The sequence below is a fragment of the Acartia tonsa genome, chromosome 6 (genome assembly GCF_053477335.1).
Source record: "Acartia tonsa isolate MP-2025a chromosome 6, ASM5347733v1, whole genome shotgun sequence".
Taxonomy (NCBI): domain Eukaryota; kingdom Metazoa; phylum Arthropoda; class Copepoda; order Calanoida; family Acartiidae; genus Acartia; species Acartia tonsa.
The window spans coordinates 28,360,378-28,384,023 of record NC_137265.1 but is presented as its reverse complement, the minus strand read 5'-3'; the positions used below and the strand labels follow the sequence as shown (position 1 = coordinate 28,384,023).

The 23,646-nt window shown below is 30.3% G+C and overlaps 2 protein-coding genes across 10 annotated transcripts in view; one reads left to right on the top strand and one right to left on the bottom strand.

The window, feature by feature from the left end:
• Positions 1–1,736: 1,736 nt before the first annotated feature.
• LOC145322302 (uncharacterized) overlaps positions 1,737–23,646 on the top strand; it is a 35,228-nt gene continuing 13,318 nt past the window's right edge. Inside the window, exons 1-3 of one of the 6 annotated variants that reach the window (XM_080164246.1) lie at positions 1,737–1,909; positions 17,852–17,952; positions 20,894–21,011. In XM_080164246.1, the coding sequence (XP_080020372.1) occupies positions 17,860–17,952; positions 20,894–21,011 (211 nt within the window). In that variant the 5' untranslated portion in view covers positions 1,737–1,909; positions 17,852–17,859. Of the gene's footprint in view, positions 1,910–14,477; positions 14,636–17,851; positions 17,953–20,893; positions 21,012–21,160; positions 21,204–21,892; positions 21,972–22,061; positions 22,100–22,165; positions 22,227–23,646 lie in introns of those variants that run through there. The other 5 variants (XM_080164247.1, XM_080164252.1, XM_080164248.1 and 2 more) reach the window with 5 other exon arrangements.
• LOC145322301 (transmembrane and coiled-coil domains protein 2-like) lies at positions 4,585–8,202 on the bottom strand. 4 transcript variants are annotated; one of them, XM_080164242.1, is made up of 6 exons: positions 7,927–7,980; positions 6,835–7,827; positions 6,461–6,546; positions 6,220–6,283; positions 5,810–5,896; positions 4,585–5,460 (listed from the first exon to the last, which is right to left on the bottom strand). In XM_080164242.1, exons 2-6 carry the CDS (start codon positions 7,045–7,047, stop codon positions 5,314–5,316), a joined length of 597 nt encoding a protein of 198 aa, XP_080020368.1. In that variant the 5' UTR covers positions 7,048–7,827; positions 7,927–7,980; the 3' UTR covers positions 4,585–5,313. The 4 variants fall into 4 exon arrangements, with proteins under 4 accessions (XP_080020368.1, XP_080020369.1, XP_080020371.1 ...); XM_080164243.1 differs by having other exon boundaries at positions 6,835–7,818; XM_080164245.1 differs by lacking the exons at positions 4,585–5,460; positions 5,810–5,896; positions 6,220–6,283; positions 6,461–6,546 and adding an exon at positions 8,107–8,202 and having other exon boundaries at positions 7,081–7,818.

The window sequence follows — 23,646 nt, the reverse complement described above, 5'->3', positions numbered from 1 at the left end:
TAAGGAATTGTTCTTTCAGGTCGAATAGGGTTAACTTATAGGATAAAAGGATCAATAGACTAAAATAATTCTAATTTATTTTTGTTTACTAATTGTAGTAAACCTTAACAATTTTAACTATCTACCAATTGCAATGTATCTAAAAAACAAGGGAATGTTGAAAAATGATTGGTGAATTATTATTAAGTTTCCCAAAACAGACAACCAACTTTTTGATTGTACCACTATTGACAAAAAGAGCTTACATTGCATTATACCTGTTTTCGGGCCAAGGTATTCACAAAACTCTTAATATATATATTTTACGCACCTGACATAGCAGAAAAAAAGTATGAAATTTTTCGTCTCTTGTATCTTTAGGCTTGCCCCTATATCTCTGTTGAATATGGTTAATGAAAAGGGGGGTCGATGACAAATTAATTCCACGCTGTATCACGGGATGGGGGCGTGATTGAAATATGTAGTATACTCCTTTGATTAAACTCAATTTACGGGTTTTTATATAATTGCAACGTAGTTATAAGACTTTTGGTAGCAATAAATTGAGACGTTGGGTATCCCTCTAACTGAACCGATTTTTGATTAGTCAACGGTCTAAATTTGTCTCGGCCAGGATATGATTAAAAGCCTAAATCGGCCAAGGAATAGCCGAGTACAATATTTTTAAACTTAAAAAATTAAAAATAAAGAGCTAAATGATTTATTGTGTCTTTCTCTTTTTATCGACAGACGCACTTGGATATATTATTTTCATAATTAATTATATGTATTTCCCATGTTAACGTCACCTTATGTGTAAATTTGGTGAGCCACAGTATTGAGTAGCGTTGTTAAGTTAGGATGGAAGAATTTTGTAATGAAAGCAAAAGTGGGGTAGAGGATAAGGGATGGGGTAAAACGGGTTATCATAATGTTTTATTTTCTTGACTTTAAGTTAAACTCTATCGAAAAGGGGTTATCATTATAATGGGAGAGGGGGAGGGGGGCAGTGATAAAAGTTAGGGTTAAGCTCTATCTTATAATGTAAATAGGGGTAATGGAGCCCCAGGAGCTGTGGGAGAGAGGGGTGAAAGGTTGTGAGAGGTACTTTAAGGACGGTCAAGTGTATCATATTAAAACAAGGACAATTTCGTTCATAGCTTGAACTAATGTAAGACTAATAATTTTTAGATAATATAGTGAAAATACATTAATATTGTCAATGGTGTAGTTTAAAACAAAAATGTTCAGCTTTTTTGCCCCTATTATGTTCTCAAAAAAGAGGTTGGGAGGAAAAAATATTCTTTAAGCTCCAGGACAATAGTGAAGCTTCCTTGAAAAGTACATACCAATTTGATATTATATTTTAGACAAAAATCTTTACATATTATAAAAAGTAGTAAGCTTTTTGTCTGTTGCGAAGGATCTCGCTAACCGCTGAACCGATGTTTGTATCCTTTACAGTGAATCTTCTTTTAGGTTATTTAAGTTTATGTCTATGGTTTTAGGCTCTTTCCCTACTTTACTTACTCCTCGAAAACAGATCCCCTAGATGCTAGGAGCGTAGCCGCTAGCATTAATGTATGTGTGTATTTTTTGCCTGAAATAAAAGAAACAAAATTAGTACGCACTATCGTATAATGAACTGACATGTTCAAATAGTATAGTAGCTGCGCTTTTATTAAGAGGGGTAGTATTCTTAGGGGCGGGGGGGGGGCAGGTAGTGAAAGTGGGGAGGGGGGCATCGGTCAGCCAGTGTAACCTGGATTCTAGAGCTCCATACATGTAAACTAAATTAAGCTCTCCTGAAAAAAAAACAAATTTATGTATTTTATATGTATAATTATTAACTATTAGTGACTTTTTTTATTGTGTGAAAAATTAAAAACATTAAAAATATAAAGTTATTACAAATTAACCGAAAATAAAGGTAAGTGATCGTTTTTATATGTTTAGCGTCATTTTTGTTCTTTTGGAATCATTTTATTGTCTGCAAAATTATATGAAAATGTAGATGAAAAGACAAATTACTATTTACTCTGGGATAATTAGCTTAAACATAATTTTTGTTTGTTTTTATTGCGTACATATCATATTCCCAAACTCCTACCTCAATAAAAATTTGTATGTACAAATTCTTTGAAACAGCGATGTGATTTTTAGCTGTCACTGGGGACAACACCAAGTAGAATTGAGGACTTTTTTTTATCTACCTCCCCAAATATTGTTTTAGGTTTATTTCACTTGTTGGCTATACGTTATTCCTGGATTTGAAAGGAAAGTAGTGTCTAGAAATATTAAAATGCACCCATAATAAAACTTTTAAGATAAGATTATTTATAAACAATGTATATTTTTTCACATTTTAAATTGACCAAATTATACGGCAAATCATCTTCTATAGCATATTTGAAACTAGCGACTTCGTCCCTATCATCTTAGGGCTTTGAATAGGGGAGAGAAGTAGAGAAAATTATCCTAATACTCAAATCTTAAGAATATACCCTAAAACCATCTCGATACCTATGTAAAGCTTCCCTTTTTGGAGTACTCGTTGTAATCTTAACCTTTAGACTAAATAATCCTTATACAAAAGTGACAGAATCTGTGTCTGTGTGTCTGTCTGGGCCAAAAATTCTGTACCTTGATAATTCTTAACAGTTTAGCTACTCATATGTCATAGAGGCATAACCGCTAGTATTTTACATAATAGGATAGGTCTTCATTGATCTCTTTAATCTAAAATAGCTGAAATTCGATGTCAACATAATGATTCCAAGTTTAACCCGATTGTTGCTACCTTAGACAGTAGACAGACACTTCAAGTACATAAAAAATAATACCCAAGGATATTGGCATAAGACAATGGAAGACAAACTAATTTTTATCCCAATTTTATATGATAAATTAAGCTCTTGGCAACTGGTTATGTTACCGATGGAGAAAGGGTTGTAGATTTATTTACCCGGCAATGTTCTCTCCCTCCCTGAAAAATACCATACAAAAAAAACTTGAGAGAAGAAACATATGAAATAATATACCAATACAGATAGTTACGAGGGTGAAATATCCACAATTGCCAATTAAGAACCTATGGACCCCCCCCCCCACCCCCTCCAATATATTTTGCAATGAAAAAAAATTACTGTAAGCTCTTCAGATAAGTATATGTTAAGTAAGGTTTAAATTTTTTTTCAAATATGGTTCAAGTTCGACAATATACCATTATTCTAATTAAATCATAGCTACAGTCTTTTTTAAATAACAATATAAAATTTACAAAATAACGGGGGGGGGGGGGTGCTTAGTTTTCACAGCAGGTAGTAGACGCCGTTTCAGAGAATACTTTTTGGAGGTAGGGGGGTTATGTTTTGTCTACTGACCAATTTGAGGCTTCTACCATACGAGCAAAGGAGAAAATAGAGAGGAAGAGAGAGAGATAATTCATGATTTTGTCCTCTTATTTAGTTTAGTCTTAAGAGAGTTTCTGTGAAGGTTTATTTTTACAAAGGTTAGTTTTTATATCGTCAATTTATTGTTGTTTTTTGTGTGTCATTTATTGTCATAAATTGATATAAAGTTAGTTGTTTTTGAAATTAATAGAATTACATCCACTTTATTCGACCTTTTAAGAATTATTCTATTTATTTGTTTTTGTTTTATAACTTGTACGCAAATTAAAAACCATAGTAATTACTCTCATTGATTATTTTTTACTTTTTAATGATTTACCAATTATGTTGACTTAATAGAATATACAAGTTGACATAACTGACATAAAATTGATACAATATGATTAGACTCAATTTGCTTGAATATGCCATCATTCATACAAAAATTAATTATTTTTACTTTAAAGTCTATTATCGGCGCTTTTACACTGTTTAGCACTGATAACCCCCCCCCCCTTATTTTGAAATAAAATGAAAATAGGGGGTGGATTTTTTTTCTGTTGGGGCTCTAACACTGCGGGGTTGCCACGTATTCAATATAACCTAATCTAACACGATCTAACGCTTGAAATTAAGAAATGAAAAACTACCCCTTTCCCTTAATTTTCAATTTATTTTACAAATAAGGGGGAAAGGTAATCATTGCCCAATAGGATACTAGTGGCTACACCCTTCCAGACGATTTTAATAATAAAAATACCATCTAGTTAATCAAAAGTAGAAGATATTAATTACCAAATAAGGATTATAAAAAGTCTTTGGTTTGGTTTTTGTCATGATTTGGACGAAGACCAAACTGCATAACTTTTGCACCATTTTTGACGTCATATTCTCCATCTCATTTTTAGGGGTTTTCTTTCCCATTTCTCCTCTCATCTTCCTCATATGACGTCACAAAAATCAAAAGTGACAGAAAAGTTATGCAGTTTGGTCTTCGTCATAATTTGTATTAGGTTTAATTTTAGTAAAAACATATAACAAAAGCATATAAATTAAATTGATGACTTGTTCATAAAATTTAGAGATATGAAAAAATATGTTTTACTTATATCAAAGTATTTACCTAATAAATTCATATTTAAAAGTCTTAAAATTTAATTCAATACAATTTAAATTTCTTCGTTTTAGAATTAACAGAAAATAAACCACAATATAATGAATAACAAACAATTTATTGATTTTCTTAAATAAAAATTAAGTTTTATTTAATAATATATGAAATAAAATATCATAAAAATTTTAATATTCCAATATTGATAAATTGTATTATTATATACAATAAAATTATGAAATAATAAGCATTATTGAATAAATACATGAAAAATATGTCTATTAAAAAAACATGGAAATGTACAGGTGACTAATATTCTGCGATTTATCAATAAATATATAGGTTTATAAACCAGACAACTAAATCCACCAAATATTTAGCAAAGACCCATTACCTAGCAGATGAAAATGAATTTTATTTAGATCCCAACATAATATTTCAGTGCCTGTCCCTCATCCTTATTTTCAAAATAAATTTAAAAATAGAGCGAAGTAGGTATTTTTTCCTTTGCCTAACCCCTGCGGGGTTCCTAACCATGCTGGGCTGACCCAGTATCAAATGAATGTAACCTAACCTAACCTAGTGATAAAAATGGAAAAGTATACCTCCATTATTTAATTTTTAAAAAAACCAAAGTAAGGGGGTTACAAGTGTTTAACTAGATACCTTTTGTGCGCATCTACCTTAATTACAGCTAAGAAAATTAAGTTCCTTACAGCAAAGTAAAGTGTAGGGTAGCTTCTCTACAACAATACAAATAAATTTAAATCGCGGAATATGTGTCCCTAAATCTCTGTAATTTCATCCGTTTATTTATTTAATGTAAAAATACTATTCTTCATCTAAACTTACAAATTTCCAATTATAAAAATTTCTATATAAAATGAAAATTAAAACTGCTGAGCATGCTATTCTAAATGAAGACTTGACAAATGGACGGAGAATGTGGGCTATTGTTCCGATGAAGATTAGAACCATCTGAAATTTGAATCAGATGTTTAGTTATATTAAAAAAATTTTGACAAAAAATAATGAATATTACTCTTTTAGTTAATAATAATAGGTCTACTCCAATACTTTTTGCAAGGCTAGGATTTTGGGTTTTCTTAGCCTTTCTTACTTATATATACTAATAAATTATAAAGGTTTTGGCCAAATGATATATGGCATGCTGCCAATATGCTGCTCAGTGACTTAAATACTGAGCCATTTTTGCATCTACAAATTAACATGTCAATCCCTTTAAAAATGTGTTTTTAAAGTTACATATCTTATCCAACTCTAAGAAGCAGCACTTTTGTATAATTATGGATTATCCACTATTTACCTGTAAAAGTACAAGTACAATATTCATGGCCTGTACACTCCAAGCTCTGGCATTCTCATTCTCTATTTGGATTAAGGTTTCTCGGTCCTTATGATACAAAAAATAAACATCAAATAGGTTGATTATAGGCCATTTTTTTATGCATAACTGGATGAGAGTCATAATTTTATTTAGAAGTGTCCTCTTCCCCCACTGACTGACATGCTGACCATTACACTCCTTCCGAAAAAGTGTATGCTATAAATTAGATAACATGTAGAAATATCAACCCTTTTTATTTCAATTTGACCTCTTTTTGCTTTTGACCTCCCTTTTGAATGTGTTCCCCCATCTATTATAGTTCATGTGTGTTTGTGTATGTGATATGGTTTGGCTACATATAAATATAGTACCATTTAAAGCAGACTTACTTGATTGTTAATTGATTGATGCTCTAGTTTGCTTATTCTGGTTTCCAATGCTATTATATGATCTCTGAATAATATTAGGAGATTAAAATATCATATTATCATAATGTCAAAAATAATTTTAATTTTCAGTAATTGATGAATAATAAGGATAAACAGGTTGAAAATTATTTTTTTAGACTGTTTTGTTTATTGATGACAAATTATTTTTCCATTTTAAATTTATTCATTTATTAAAAAAAACCTTAGATCCTGCATTTTCTCTTGACTCTGGTACTCCATGATATCATGCTTCTCATCAACACTATGTCTCCATTCTACTAGCTCAGTCTAAAACAGAAAAGTTGTTATCTTCAGAATATAAAATCAACTTCCAATTACATAATTTAAGACTAGAGGCTTCTCGCCTAAAGCTTCCAGGGCCACTTAAGGTGGGAGCGGGGGAAGTAGACCTGCCCCTCACATCCAATTTAAATTAATGTTTTGAAAAGAAAGTGGGGGGGGGGGGATAATTTCTCTATGGTGGGAAGAGATACCCTACCCTCAAAGCTTCACTGTATAGGGAAACCATATTAGTACAGTAGTTTGTGAGATCCTAGCTACAGAAAAAATATTAACCTGTCTCAATTCATTCATAGTGCTGATCTGGTAATCAAGATCATCATGGCGAATCTTATACTCTTGAAACTCATCAGAAACATTCTTTAATTCCTTCATTAGGTCTTCCCTATCTTTCTCTACATTCTTTTGTACACGTTCAAGCTCTGTTCTCATATCAGCAACTTCAGCAAGGATAACCTTGGTGCTCAGGTTGTTGATTGATGAGTTCATTGAAGAGTTTCCTTCCACATCTAGACCTTTTATTGGATATTTAGGTACTTTTAATTGCTTAGTTTTGTTTTACTGACTCTAGACACACTAATTTTTAATTAATAAAACTAAATATCCAGTATACATTCCTGAGTTGTTAATTCCAATGCCACTCTCAGAAGTGTTACTTCTGTCAGCCTGATAGTCAGATTGGTCACTGGATATTTGCTGTTGTAGATTTGAATGTTGTTGATATACTGTTCCTGGACTGTACATCCTAAGGGCAAGTGTGACAATATTTTTCTGTTCAGATTTTTAAAAAGATTGCAACCTTGCAAATAATGGTGGTAATATTAATGAACTATAAAAAAATAGTTAGAAATAACATGCATATTATCAACTATCCTATTAATGATTAAGCTGACTGGTTGATCCCCTGTTTTGTTGGCCCAGGCTCCTCTTGTTTGAAGAAGATTACTTTCACTGCTGTATCTATGTAATCTTGATCTCTGCTGATCTTCCTTGTTATTCTCTTCATAATTTTTAACCTTAGCCTCATATTCTTGAAGACGCTTTTGTAATTTTTCAATCTTATCGCTAGATTTTCGGTTCTTAGTTTCAAAAACTTGTTTAAGTCTTGTCAGCTTGCTGCTGTGTTTACTGTGTGACAACCTTCTATACTCATGCTGGTCATTCTCCTTTACAGACTGCTCAGCTTTGATCTTGTCTCTCAAGTTCTTCATCTTCATGAATACATTGATCCTGGTGCGGAACCTCAGACTGCCATTTCTACTAAGGGAACTGAAAAAAACAAAAACATTCAGCTCTTCTAATCAGAAAACCTACCACAGACCAAACTAATAAAAATATAAATTCTTATTCTTAAGTGATAACTTATACCTTAATTGGGCAGCTCCATCTGGTTGATCTACATACCAAGTTGTTTTGGGTTCTATTCAAATTAATGTTATGTACATTATTCAAAGTTAAAGTATAAAAATTCTAAATATTGCTTTATTGCAGAAAAAAAGCATTGTGTAACTGAGGAGCACAGAAAAATTACATAAACATAACATTCCTTGTTTTGTCAGTCTTAGATCAGGTTGACTCTGGGACAAACTTCTGTATCGAGTTCTACCAACTGTTGTTGTAGAACCCATTTTATGTTAGGAGTCTGAAATTAAAAAAAGGGTTCATAATAGAAATAGATTTTTGTTTTATGGAAAACTTCCAGATTATTGTGGAACATTTGTTTCAGAAATATAGCTAACCAAACAGACATCCTATAATTTTAGTATGATTTTTAAAATAAAATTCTGAATAACTGTAAACATAATAGACACAACTACTCTTTGTATCACTTTGTAAACTTAGAACACAAAGCTTTTTAACATATTGTAGCATAATATGTCTTTAAAACACGTTTAAAAAGTGCTTTGTGTAATGTGTATTAACCTTAAATTACTAAGATGATGAACTTAATTTCAGAGAGATAAGATTTTTCCTAAAGACAATTTGCGCTTTAATAGTAATGTACTTATCATAACAAATTAAATAATTCAGATAATAGGTAATAATTGTTGATATGATGTATATTGCATAAGGCCATATATTGTTTTATATAAAAAAGAAGGAAAAAAAGTAAAATAAAATAATTTCAATTTCTTTTCTCTCCAGTAATTTAAATCTTAATTATATTTGAAATTTGTAAAGGCATTTTATTTTGCAAAAATAAAACAATATTTTAAGTACAATTAGGTCAAATAAACTTTATCTTTTTATCCACGGAATATAAAGTATTTTGCACTTAGAATAAACTTGACATGGGACTTTATTTAAAAAGATATTAATGAATGTCTTTTGCTTGTCATTGCTCAATATAATCGAATTATAAAATGCTACAATGTGGATGCAGTTTTTCTCAAGATGCTGTATCTTCTATATCCTTTGTATTGCAAACAATAAGAGTACTTTAAAAGTGAACTGATTATTTTAGGACTATCATAGGAGAATAACTTATTTGTACTTTTTTAATATATCCTTATTTTATTTAAAAATTATGAAGCCTTTTTATGAATAAAAATATTAAATGAATAGTTATATTTATAAATCTCAAAAATAAAATCCTAAACAATTGTTTTTATAAATTAATTTTTGAATAGTTTTTAAGAAGCTATTCATGATTAAGATATAAATAAATAGAATGACAAAATTTATAGGTAGTTGAGCTTATAAAAAATCTACTATTATATAAAATAAGATTAAAGTCAAACAGACGGACAGGCAAAGGTTCAGTAGGGGCTTTTAAGTTACTGTAAATGTAAAAATACATTTAAATATCTATATCTAATAGCAGCCAAAAAAGTAACAAATATACAATACACAGTAGCTACGCTATTAAAAATAAAGGATATAAATTTAAAAAATTTAAATAGTTTATTTAGGAAACACACTGAACCTTTTAAGAAAATTGAAAGAATTAATTTAAAAGAAAGGAAAAATTATCTAAAAGTATATTTGATAATCTTTAAGGAGACTCTTTCATAGATTAACAGTATAGTATTTAATAGCGCAGCTATTTTAGAAATAGCTTATATTTGGACATTCGACTATCTGTCGGCTAATGAATTTTAAGAAGTTTTTTCTGTGTTGAATGATGATAGCAATTACAATCAAATATTTCAAAATATCTATTTTCATAATCATTGTTTTATAATTCCCATTGTGATTTGACTAGCAGAATAGTTTAGAGACAAAATAAATATATCTTCCTTCTTTAGTTAGGTAGTGTATGTAGACAGTTTAGTCAGCATAATTATCAGTATTTTTTTAGCCGCATAGCTACTCTATTACTAGGATTATGATTATGTAATTTCTATTACTTAGTTGAGATTTAAGGATAATGCCTACCAATGATGTAATACAATACCATTTTTCAAAGAAAAGTTGCAGGGTTTGTTTTACAAAGTTTTGTTTATAAAGTTTTGCATTGATTGTGATCATTATTGTTCTTGTATCTTATAATACCCCTACTTGTCAGCATATAATAGACTAAGTTATCATAGAATTCAGAAAAACTTGGTTTTAAAACTTTGAAAAATAGCTTAAAACCTGTTTTCACTTAAGAATAAGCTTATTTTCATTCAATGTTTAAGATATCCTATTGTATAAGGTTGTAAGGTTTTCTTGTCTGTAGCTTAAGATATTGATAACTACTTAACCGATTTGGGGAAACTTCACATAGGTCCTTTGATGGTTAAAGACCATTTTATTTCAAATTCAAGTCTTGGTAATGTTTTAGGCTATTTTTCTGCACTTCCTCTCCTCTATGAATTTAGAGCCCCTAGATTCTAGGGGAGCAGCGATTAGCAATAAACATGATACACAGATACATACAAATACTTAGTATAAAGATAAATAATGCAAGTTATGTCTAAAAAATAGAAACCCACACTTTCTGAATAGGTGTATTTTAATTAAGTATTATGTAACATATTGGATATTATATCTTGAAAAAAAGTATACTACTGATATAAGTCAGAATATTTATGACTGGAATAATTGTTTTGCATTTGAACTTGTAATTACTTTTGACTTTAGAAAAGCTTTGCTATAATTTTATTGTGAGATATTGCAAAGATTTAGGTATAGGACGATGGGAAATAGATTTTATTTTCCCCCATTTTTTTTTTTTTGCAAAATTTCTATATTTTGGTAACTTGTGATTGGGGGAGAAAAGAAGTTTTGAATAAACAAAGGCATCATTTTTCTCTACCTCCATGACAAAAATTGCGTGCTTTAAGCAATGCTCAAAATGCAATTGCAATTAGGGATAAAGGATGAAGTAATACAATTCTGAATAGGATAAATAATTTCTGGACGAGATTTAGTGTTTTTTTTATCATGCCTTGACTTGCATTATGACTTATTGACAAACGATCATCATTTGAAAACTCAAATAGTTTGGATTTTAAATGACATTTAACCCTTAAAGATAAGGGGGAGGGGGGATGGGGGATAGATTTTACCTAGTAATTACAGGAATCTTTAAGCGAATTTATAAATCACTACTATGGAAGACCTTAAATATTTTTTTTGTCAACTTAGCAATACGTTTCCTCTGAAAGACAAGATTTTCATTTCCATGTTATTAAATATACTTGCTTTGCTGAATCTATCTATTTTAACTATCTTTTTTCCAACTGTTATCCAATCCTAACTATTTATCATTATACATATGTATCTCTTTTTTATTGTTGATAATCTTTATTTTTATATCTAAAAATTTAGATTTTACCTGTATGCTCAAGTAAGCACTAAAATGTACCAATTTCCATTTGGTTCAGCTGAGTGTGAACCAAAACGAAGGCTTTTAGTATAGATTGATTTAACCCCTTACAGTCGGGCCCCTTGCCGCACCTTAATCGGTCGAGGGGGGGGGATTATCTCAGTTCCTATTAGAGCTAGAGGGCTAAAAATTTTTGTGCAAGTCCCCTGTTTGATAATGAATTTCCGACCTTAAGTGAAACGAAGTCAATTTTCGCTTCCTTCACCTTTTTATTTAACAACCTTTGTTTTCAGGTCCTTTTTCACTTAAAAATTTCAAACGGCTGTAATTTTCTTATTTTTGAAGATAGAAGAACATTTTTTTCACAGAAAATGTTTATCTTTATGTAAATTTTATATTAGAAATATCAAAAAATAAATTTCAGCGGCCGCAGCTGTACTTGGCAGCTGCCAGCCGCCGCAGTCGGCGGTCGGCGGGAAAACGGCGGCGGATCTTTATGAAATTTTAATACGTTATGTAGACATGTCAGAAAAGCTTAAGTTTAAAATTTGAAGTCTCTAAGTCAAAAAATTGCGGTCACAGGAGCCTTTTAAAGATTTCTGGAGACCTGGAGGATCAGAACCTGCAGGATCATACCTGGAACCTGAAATTCACTTGAACACCTGTATTTCATATAAGGATTTACTACTAGAGAATAATTTAGTATTTTAGTAAGATAAAATGCTTTGTTTAAGTCAAAAAAATATTTTTGCTCTTTACCTGGATCACCCTGCCAGGTTTGCTGGCATCCTGTGCCCGCCAGGATGGAGATATTCAAAAAATTCAAACTCTCAGTTATGTGTTATACCCATAATTAAAAAGTCACGCAGTTTGGGCTCTTTATCTTTCACACACAGAAAATGAGATAGAAAAAACCGGATGGAGGGCGTTCAACGCCCCCCCCCCCCCGACCGTTAAGGGTTAATACGTTGACAAATAAAGCTTATTGTCGATTACTTGATGGCGTCAGATGAAATGATTTTGAGTTCTGTATCATGTTAATTGTTGTAAGTTTTTTTTTACATGTGTTATTGCTGCGCTACTTATGGACATTATTGTCTCTATTTTAAGATATTTATATTCACACTTGACTCCAGCATTTTGTTAATTGTCAAGAGGAAACTATTTTATCATGCAAACTAGAACCGGGTTCTAGAGAAATTTTTACAATAAAATGACAATTATATAGGCATATACAGGTTTCTAGTAGTAGTTTTGTTAATTTTAAAGAGGATACTATTTTATCATGCAAACTAGAACTGGGTTCTGGGGTCATTCTATTCCGAATATAAGGACAATTATATGGCACATATAGGTTTATAATGGTGTGTATTGTTAAACAATCTTGCAATAATTTTTTTTTGTGGGAATATCACTCTAATATGTGCACATATTGTTAGCTGTCTATGACGGATAAACGAGTAGACAAACAAAACTTGCTGTGACACCAACGTAAAAAAGGGACCTTAGGAATTTGACTACAGATTCTAGATGCTCAAAAATATTTATGCAATGTATTTCTGTAAAACAACACATTTTTAAATAGCCTAAAACCTGCACATGATTATTGCGAAGCTTATCTAAAATCATTTAGTTGCTAATTTTACCCAATTCATAAATCTCAGTGAAAACTATGACAGACAGGCATACTTAACTTAACTACTTTAACTATTTAACTACATGTTTTATTGTATATTTTACATATATAAAAAATCAACGTATCACAAACAAAAAATGTAAATCTAATGATTTGATCAACAAACTTTTATTACATAAATATAAATATAATAAATATATATACTTAATATTTATAACAGCGATTCAAAATTGTAAAAAGTATATGTAATTTTTCTATCTTTTTGTAGCTTTCTAAAATAATGTTTTAATTTTTTGTAATTTTCAACGCCATTTAGTTTTTAAAAGTCTTAGTTATTGAAAAATTAAATTAAAACACCCTGTAGTATAGTAACAATCCAGTTTTAAATCTAAGTGTAAAAATAAACAAATATTGCTTAATAAGTAAAATTATAAACATTTATTGATTAAAACGTTAATTCAGACATAAATTTTAATATGTAAAAGTATTTTAACTTAACAATTTTATTTTTTTGCAAGTGAACAAAAAATTGAAGCTATAAATTGCAACCAAAAATGTATTTTTTGTTGTCTGAATAAACCCTTTTTCAGGAAATAACTTACTTGCTTGGTGTCAACTTTTTTAATGGGTAGGATAATAATTGGGGTAATCTAATATAGGGGTAATGATGGGGTAATCTAATATAGGGGTAAAGCAAAATGGGGTATGTATGTAAGTGAGTGAGTTACTATGCTTGGATCGAGTCAATTTTATGGCAACAATCAAAAATAAACAAAATCTTTAAGGGAGGAAAACCGTGATTAAATGTAGCTTTTACTAATATTTTTCAAGGATTACATTGATCTTTTCAGAATTTAATTTTAGCAGGTATAGAATAGGATATATTTTAAAAACCTTTAATAGCATAAAAAGCAATTTTTATACAGAAATTATAGAGACGATGAATTGTTTATTAATTTTAATTGACATAAACCATTGTCTCGCCTCTGGCCTTTGGGCAGGGTAGGCAAGCTCATTCAAATATCATAAACCACTACCAAGACATTTATTAAGCTTCCTTAACAATTTCAACTCTTTCGGACCAGCTATTATTGAGTTCATAAGCCTCAGACTTACAAAAACTGATATAATAGGACAGCTTATACCAATAACGAATTCAATTCGAAAAAAGTCCCGAAACCTTTACGTGTTTTTCAGCTGTCGTTGGGGGCAGTACATTGTAAAATTTCCTTTCCATCTGCCCCCCAAATATTATTTTAGATTTAGGATAGCTGCGGTAATTAGAAGTGTTTTCATAAAAGGACTTGATCCCAGTGCTTATGTGATCATGTGTGTGTGTGTTGTGTGTGTGTGTGTGTGTTAGAGTGTGTGTATGTGTGTGTGTTTCCATAGAGTTTCATAGAGTTTCTGCTAGATACAAGTCTAAAGTCAAAGTGTCATCAGATATTTCTTACAAAAATTATCAAAGCATTATTTCAAAATATATACATACATATATGCATTTTAAAAAGAGTGTTACAAATATAACTAAATTATACATTATTTTGGTGAAAAATAAAATCATTTTTGATGATAAATATACAATAAAAAGTGACTTAACCGAATCAAACAAAATGTTTAAAAGAATCTAAATTAAAACTAAGAAAAAAGTTAAAGTTCAAATTTTTGGTGCGCTCCTTTGAATGGTTAGTGATTTTATATTAGTTAAGAAGTCATTTGTATTGTTATGTGAATGATTGTTACAGTAAGGAAATTGTAAAGAATACGGTGTATTTACGTGATTAATCAACTCTTTTTAAAGCGAAACTTTTTAAAATAACCGCCTGTATACCTCCGACGTTTGTGACTCCTACGTTTGGGGTAGGACCAATACCACTTCTTATGAATGCCATGTATAAATCACATTAATCCTTATATAAAAGTAGAAGGATCTGTGTCTGTACGTTTGTGTGTACCGATGCATATTTTTTTTAAAGGGCCTCTAGGGGGTATCAGCTATACTAGTATTACATATATTAACAATATTAGCCAGGTAATGTGTCCGCTCTACCTAACCATAGTAAATCCAATAACCCCACTATGTAACATGTAACCCAGTGGTTTAACCATTTAGAGAAAGAATAATAGTTTAGTCGTATTTAAACTTTCAACTATCCATACAAACATATTTGAAAATCAGTAAGTTAAGGTAACTTTGAGCCAGGAATATTTCATTTAAATTTGCAGAAAACATTTCCATAAAAAGTAACAGTATGTCTCTCCATGTGATTGTACTGAAAAATCTCGACAATCGCTGGACCGATATGGTTCTCCTTTATATTAAATTATAACATAGGTCCAGGGATGGTTTATAATCATTATTTTGGGAGTGTACCGCAACCCTCCCAAGAGAAATCCCACCTTAGTTTTAGAATAGCTCCACTATCAAAATAATATAATTTTCTCGTATTCATTCGAATCCGGTGGATAGGAACCGGTTCTCATCCATACGAAAAAACTATGTCTAGCATCGTATTATATCCAGCTTTCTATGAATATAGAAATGTACAATTATGAGATTAAAACTAGTTTTTTTAGCCCCGAGGTGCCGAAGGCCGATGCGAGAAATAACTATTACAAAATCATCTTTGATTTCTACGTTTTCTTATAATCCATATGTTTTATTTTTGATTATTTGTTGTTGATTTAAAGTTGCCAGGGATAGAAAGGGATATTTTAACTGAGGAAACATAATTTTCCTTTCATGTTTGTACTAGTTTGATTATCATTTTTAAACTAAATGTATTGTATTGCTTCTTGTTAAAGTACAGAATAATTCTGTTATTGTTAATAAAGAGAAAAAGCAAAATAATTTTTTTTTCACATGAAACATACATGCCTCACTCAACTGAATATTGTCTTTGTTAATACACTTACAGCATGCTGTTTAAGGAAAGGCACCCTTATTTTAAAAATATGTACATAGAACTCTTTTATAGGTTCATATATAATATTTTTTAATGCAATATCCTTTATCTCCGTGTTCTAAAAGTAAATGATAAGAAATATAATCAGTAAACACAGAAAAATTTTACTTCAATAGTTTAGTATATATTATCTTTTATTGTGTCTTAAGTTAATAAAGATTTTGTTTTCAAATTATTTTTGTTGTTAATACATTACAGTGAATTTATCGAATTATAATTTTGGAAGCAAGCTCTTCTTTCTATTTTCGTACTTTGATTAAAGCCTCTGTGGGCATTAAGCCTCAAAAGCCTACAAGACCCATACCAAGGTTAAGTTTAGCTAACTTAACATATTAAACCTGACGATAAACTTATGCATCCTAAAACTACCATTATTTGGACTGCACTATTTTTTTTGCATTACACTGTGCAATAGCATGCTATAATTGTTGTTTCCTACATCCAATCCAAGGTTATCAAAGCTTTTTATTTTGATGGGTGGAGGAAAACCCCACATTTTATGTGTGACAAGGCATCAAATTTACCTGATATAAAAAAAAGACTAGGGCTTTGAACCATGAGGTTTCACAGTTTTTTGGGTGGGAGTGGGGGAAGGGAGTCACTCTTGGACGTCTCTACCTAGATCACCGATATTGTAGCTTCTTCATCTACTCACAGATCATTTCAAGAATTTTCTGGATTAAAAAATACCAATTAAAAAACTATTATTTATTTTATCCTTTATTAATTTACAGATAATCTGAAAAATCTTTTTTTAATAATTAAAATTTTTGATTTTTTTGTTTATATTCTAATACCTTTGGAAATAAAGTCGTATTTTTCTTTCTTTTTCCACCAAAATAGTCATTATTTGTACAGTCTGAAAGACCTTCATAACGGTGGTCTCCAAAAGGTTTGTTTGTCTCATTTTTTTGTGTTTGAAATATCATATTTTTTTTTACAAAAACCGCCTGTCCGTAAATTCCACGGATAATAAAAAATTAAATGAATACCAGTTTGTTAGCTCGGGCCTTCAGCACCTCGGGCCTAACAAAGCTGGTTTTAATCAAATTTTTTTATTTTATTATCCGCGGAAAGCTGTCTGCGATGTGATAAATAACTATTCTGCATCAAGAAATTAATTTTCATGTGGTCGAAAGACTTTTTTATTTTTCTTGTCGTTCTATTGCGGTGCACGAATGTCTTTACATGATAGGACAGTTAACTTTTTTTAAAAAGCAGTAGGTTGTCATCATAACTAATCTTGTATTATCACATTATAGTTATTTAAAAGTTTCTTTTTTGGTTAATTATCTATGATTATCCATACTTAAAATTTATCCCAGGTTTTATACCCTTTGTGTACCCTAATTAGTGTGTTTTTAGCATCGCAGCTACTCTGTAATTAATATTTGTCCGTCTATCTGCTCGTTTCTCTGACATTTCGTTTTTCAATTTGTTTTATATTTTAAAAGACTTGAAAGTTTAAAAAAAAGAACTGTAGGCTTCTTAAAATAAAATTTTATAAGTTAAACCATTTTCACTTACAAACTCTCCGCTATTTTTTGACATAATCATCCTTGTTTGATATGAAAACCAAATGTTTTTATAACTGAAATAGATAGTATGAAATTGTTTGTTATACTTCTAACATATCCAAGTAACAAAGAAAACATATTTTTCAAAAATAAGAAAATTGCAAATATGATAAAAATATCAGTAGTCACTAACGACTACCATAATCAACTTTTAAATAGTAAAAAAATACTATTAATTATTAGAAAAAGTATAAATTTGTTTACAGTTTTATTTAGTATGTGTAAATATCACCAATAATGATAATAAGAAATTACTCCTTCTTTAGATTTAAGTTATTGCTTTTGAGTATTGTATATATCTTTGTAAATAGATATACCTAACCCTTAGTAATGTTATTGAATTTATTTTTTTGTTTAGGTTTGAAAATGGGCCGGAAAAAGATTTCAATCCAGCGGATTACGGATGAAAGGAACAGACAGGTCACCTTCACAAAGAGAAAATTTGGACTCATGAAAAAGGTAAGCTTTAAACAATTTTTGGGGGAAATTTAAAATCAACACTTTATGAGAAAATCGTTCAAAAATTCACCAGATTTTAGAAAATTGAGGGACTTAAACCACGAACTTGGGGGTAAATTGTTAGGTAGGGTAGGGTGTAAGATAAATTCTGTTATTTTAATGTAATTTTGAGGAAGAAACAATTTAAGATAAATTTTAGCATGAGTATTCCCTGTCTCCCTGGAAAGCAACATGAAAATATGATTTTCTCTTGCAACGTGTTGAACGGAGAAAATTCAAGTTTTTCAGAGCTTGCAAAAATAGAGGGTATGCATTCATTCAAGCAAAAATTGTGAATTTACAATAAAGTTATCATGATTAAAAAAACACTCGTTCTTACACGGGTATTAAAAAAATCTTAAATGTTGTTTTCTTAAAAAATATTTAATATTCTGTTTAATATAATTTTTGCTGTTTTATGAGATTTATGCTTAAATGCTAACAGTTTAATATTTGATGTATATAATATGACATAACTTCTTTTAAATTTTGTATCATTGGACTGATATATAATATACTTGCGACTGCGCCTATACCTACCACAAGATTAATATATTATATATTGCTTTTAAATTATTTCTTTACTCTGTGGTGAGGGGATGGTGGGGTCAATTACCCTCCCTAAGAAATGTCAAGGACTTACATGATTCATCTTTCTTCAAAATAAGGGTTAGATATTTAAATTTACCTAATTTTTAAAATCCAATAAAAATACATAAATGAATTACATGACATGAATCATAAATGAATTTAAAATAAAAATGTGAGATATTGTTTGTAGTAATAAGATAAGCATAATAAACAAACAGTTTTCTTCACAATTATAAAATGTTACAAATCTTTTTAGGGCTTGCCACCAGGGATCTAAAGGGATAGGAAAATTGCCGATAAATTGATATACACCCCCAATGATAATACAAAGTTTTACCCTTCTGTAGATAAAGATTAGTGGTTAAAATGTTTAGAATCCTCATCTTAATCAAAATTTCCTTTAAAAAGTCTTTAAAGTTGTTAAGAAAACGTTATTAAGAAACGACTAGTGTAATAACAGCCTGTTGTCCCAGGGAGTAATATTTTCCCCTCCTTCTCTGGCTTGCAATAAACAGATAACAATATTTTTTGTGTGCAAGATAACTTAAATTCTTTTATGATTACAATTTATCTTGAGATGCGAAACTTCTTTATGTTTGGTATTGTTCTTAGTCTGATTCCTAACATCCTGTAACATTTAGGAATAGATTGGAAAGTAAAGCTATCTTTTTTATAACTATTTAAATATTATATTTCTCAAGAAAGCTGGTGATTACAAGGACAATAGGGCATAGTTTCGATTTATGGATGTAATCATACTTGCTGGAAAAAGATTTATGTCTGCTATGGACTTAAATGATCTGGTTTAAAAAGAAATTCTGCCTTATTTGTTTAAAATGTGTTTTGTATTTAAGATTTTATTGAAACATGTTATTAAAAAATGAAAATCACATGTAAATATCGGTACTACGTCAAACCCTAGATACGTCAAACAGTAGATGCGACAAACGCTAGACAGACAAACAGTAGACAGACAAACCCTAGACACGACATACGCTAGATACGACAAACGCTAGAATGCGACAAACGCTAGAATATGACAAACACTAGATTTTTTCTAAAGGCGACAAACAATAGATACGACAAACGCTAGAATTAATCCTATTATATCTATAATACAAAGTAGAATGATCTCTGTATGCCCGTCTTAAGCTTAGCATCCCGGTAACCGCTGAGACATTAGGATATACCTAATGGTCCGGTGATGGTTTTCCCAACCACCACCACCAAAAAAAAATTCATCAACCTCTTGGGGCAAATCTGCAAGGAAAGGACAATGATAGCAGAGCGAGAGGGGACAATGGGCTGTTTATTACACTAGTCCTCAAAGTTTTATACGAACGTTTTTTTATTCATTGACTAAACAACTTTTGTTACGTGAATTAATTTTAATTAGTTGGTTTAAAAAGTTGAGTGTTCAAACGTTTCAACCACTAATTTTACGGTATGTACATAGCTTTTCGGCAATTATCTTATCCTTTTAGATCCCTGCATTGATAGATTTTTGAATTTAGTATTTATGAACGAAAATGTCTATAAATATTTTATAAGTTTAAATTCTAGCGTATGTCGCTTCTATTGTTTGTCGCACTTTAAAAATTCTATCGTTTGTCGCGAAATTGAAAATTCTACTGTTTGTCGCAGTCTAGTGTTTGACGCATCTATTGTTTGTCTGTCTAGCGTTTGACGCATCTACTGTTTGTCTGTCTAGCGTTTGTCGCATCTACTGTTTGACGTATCTAGTGTTTGACGTAGTACCGTAAATATCATGTTAGATTGCAGGCATGATTGAATAGGTTTTTTGGAGCAAAAACATGATGTACTACCAGATTCATGGTCCTTTTTCAGCTTAGCTTTCTAAACTTAGTACATAAAAATATTTTTTTTTGTATATATTCTTAAATAATTAACTCATTTATTAATAATTCCATGTAAATAAAATATTGTTACTAATCAAAATAATAAGCATAAACAGCATGATCGACGCAATAATCTAAGATAGTTTACCAAGATTCTTCATAAAAGTGAATTAGCTATCAAAACAATTGCAAATTCCATACAAAATTTGGGACAAAGGTCTTGCTATGAAATATTTTGTTTTCATCATTGTATTGCTATAAATAGAAAGCCACCTTTTTAAAATTAAAATCCGCTGGTTTAAAACTGGTTCTGAGCTTTACTAAAAAATCATGAATAGACAATTTCCACGAATGATAAACTAAAAATCCTGAAATCAATGCCAAATTTGTTGGCCCATCCCCTTGGTGCTAACAAAACTTTTGCGATAAATAACTATTGTAAATCTTTTTAGGCGTACGAGCTGAGTGTTCTATGTGATTGCGAGATAGCTGTCATCATTTTCAACTCTCACAACAAATTATTCCAATATGCCTCTACAGATATGGATAAAGTTCTACTAAAATACACAGGTACACAACTAATTATTCTAATATGCCTCTACAGATATGGATAAAGTTCTACTCAAATACACAGGTACACAACTAATTATTCTAATATGCCTCTACAGATATGGATAAAGTTCTACTAAAATACACAGGTACACAACTAATTATTCTAATATGCCTCTACAGATATGGATAAAGTTCTACTCAAATACACAGGTACACAACTAATTATTCTAATATGCCTCCACAGATATGGATAAAGTTCTACTAAAATACACAGGTACACAACTAATTATTCTAATATGCCTCTACAGATATGGATAAAGTTCTACTAAAATACACAGGTACACAACTAATTATTCTAATATGCCTCCACAGATATGGATAAAGTTCTACTAAAATACACAGGTACACAACTAATTATTCTAATATGCCTCTACAGATATGGATAAAGTTCTACTAAAATACACAGGTACACAACTAATTATTCTAATATGCCTCTACAGATATGGATAATGTCCTACTCAAATACACAGGTACACAACTATTTATTCTAATATGCCTCTACAGATATGGATAAAGTTCTACTAAAATACACAGGTACACAACTAATTATTCCAATATGCCTCTACGGATATGGATAAAGTCCTACTCAAATACACAGGTACACAACTAATTATTCTAATATGCCTCCACAGATATTGATAAAGTTCTACTAAAATACACAGGTACACAACTAATTATTCTAATATGCCTCCACAGATATGGATAAAGTTCTACTAAAATACACAGGTACACAACTAATTATTCTAATATGCCTCTACAGATATGGATAAAGTTCTACTAAAATACACAGGTACACAACTAATTATTCTAATATGCCTCCACAGATATGGATAAAGTTCTACTAAAATACACAGGTACACAACTAATTATTCTAATATGCCTCTACAGATATGGATAAAGTTCTACTAAAATACACAGGTACACAACTAATTATTCTAATATGCCTCTACAGATATGGATAAAGTCCTACTCAAATACACAGGTACACAACTAATTATTCTAATATGCCTCTACAGATATGGATAAAGTTCCACTAAAATACACAGGTACACAACTAATTATTCTAATATGCCTCTACAGATATGGATAAAATATACTCAAATACACAGGTACACAACTAATTATTCTAATATGCCTCTACAGATATGGATAAAGTCCTACTCAAATACACAGGTATACAACTAATTATTCTAATGATATTCTATGATAATACCGGGGCCACTCATGGTGTAGAAATAAGTTTTTTTAAATTATAAAAAAAATGGGGGTGGGGTTTGATACTCAAGTAACTAAGTAACTCTGTTCTGATGATGGTATCCTACAAAGTTGTAGGATGTTTGATTACGTGTCTGTCTGACATTGTTAACCAAAAACCCATATTACAATTGCTTTACATATGCCAAAAATTAAGTATTTAAAAAAAAACATTTTATGAAGGTGATCTTTTTACCAAATTTAGAAACCTATTTTTTATTAGGTGCGCTTTTTCTATAAATTACCTAATAAATACCACCGAAAATAGATAGATAAACATTAATTAGTTTTCCTTGAAATTTTACCTTATTTTTCGAGCCAATTAAATCAACAAAATTAAAACCAAAATTAAAATTCATAAAAAAATAAAATCATAATCTGCCAAATCCATAGAGGAGTAAAATCAATGACTAATATAATAAAATACTAGAAATGCCTGGATGTACCATCCAGGTTTAGATAAATTAGTGAAAATTATTGTTTCCTTCTGTTATAATACATTATTGATATTGCATCTTTTAGTTATTCTTTCATAGCTTAGTGGTATGATATGAGAGAATGGGGTATGAAGATCAGTTGTTCAATTCTTGTTGTCAAGATAAACATTTTTTATTTCCTTTAAAAAAAATTGAATTTTTTATTAAATAAATAAAATAAAACTAAAACTAATTTTGAAAAGTCACTTAAAATCTTTAAAAAAGCAATTTAAAAAAAAATGTTGCCAAGCCTCGAACCGGCTTCCTTGGCCCTAAATATTCTAAAGAATATTTATTTTTATGACATTGTAAACAATATCGGTAATTAATAAAATAAAACTAATTTTGAAGTCCCTTAATATCTTTAAAAAGGTAATTAAAAAAAAATTATCGCCAAGCCTCGAACCGACTTCCATGGCCCTAAATATTTTAAAGAATACTTTATATTAATTGTTTAAATTAATGGTTTTATTAAAGCTTTCCTCTTTAGCTCAGTGGATAAGTTTTATTGTTAATATTTTATCCAAGCAGTCTGAAGCACCTAAGATCGAAACCACCTCGGGTATTTAAAAAATATTTTTATCTTTATAGAGAGAGAGAAAGAGAAAGAAAGATATTGTTGTGTGGAGGGGGGAGGGGGGGGGGGTAATTTTTTCCCAGAACGATTTCTCTTGGGTGGGTGGTGTTACCCTCTTCCAAAATAGTTAGAAACCTTCCCAGAACCTATGATAAGCTACCCTGTAAAGGAGAACCATATGGGTTCAGGGGTTAGTGAGATCCTTTGTCACAAACAAACAGACAGACAAATAAACATTCTGTTACTTTATTATATGGATGATAGCTTTAATAGTTTATTATACATG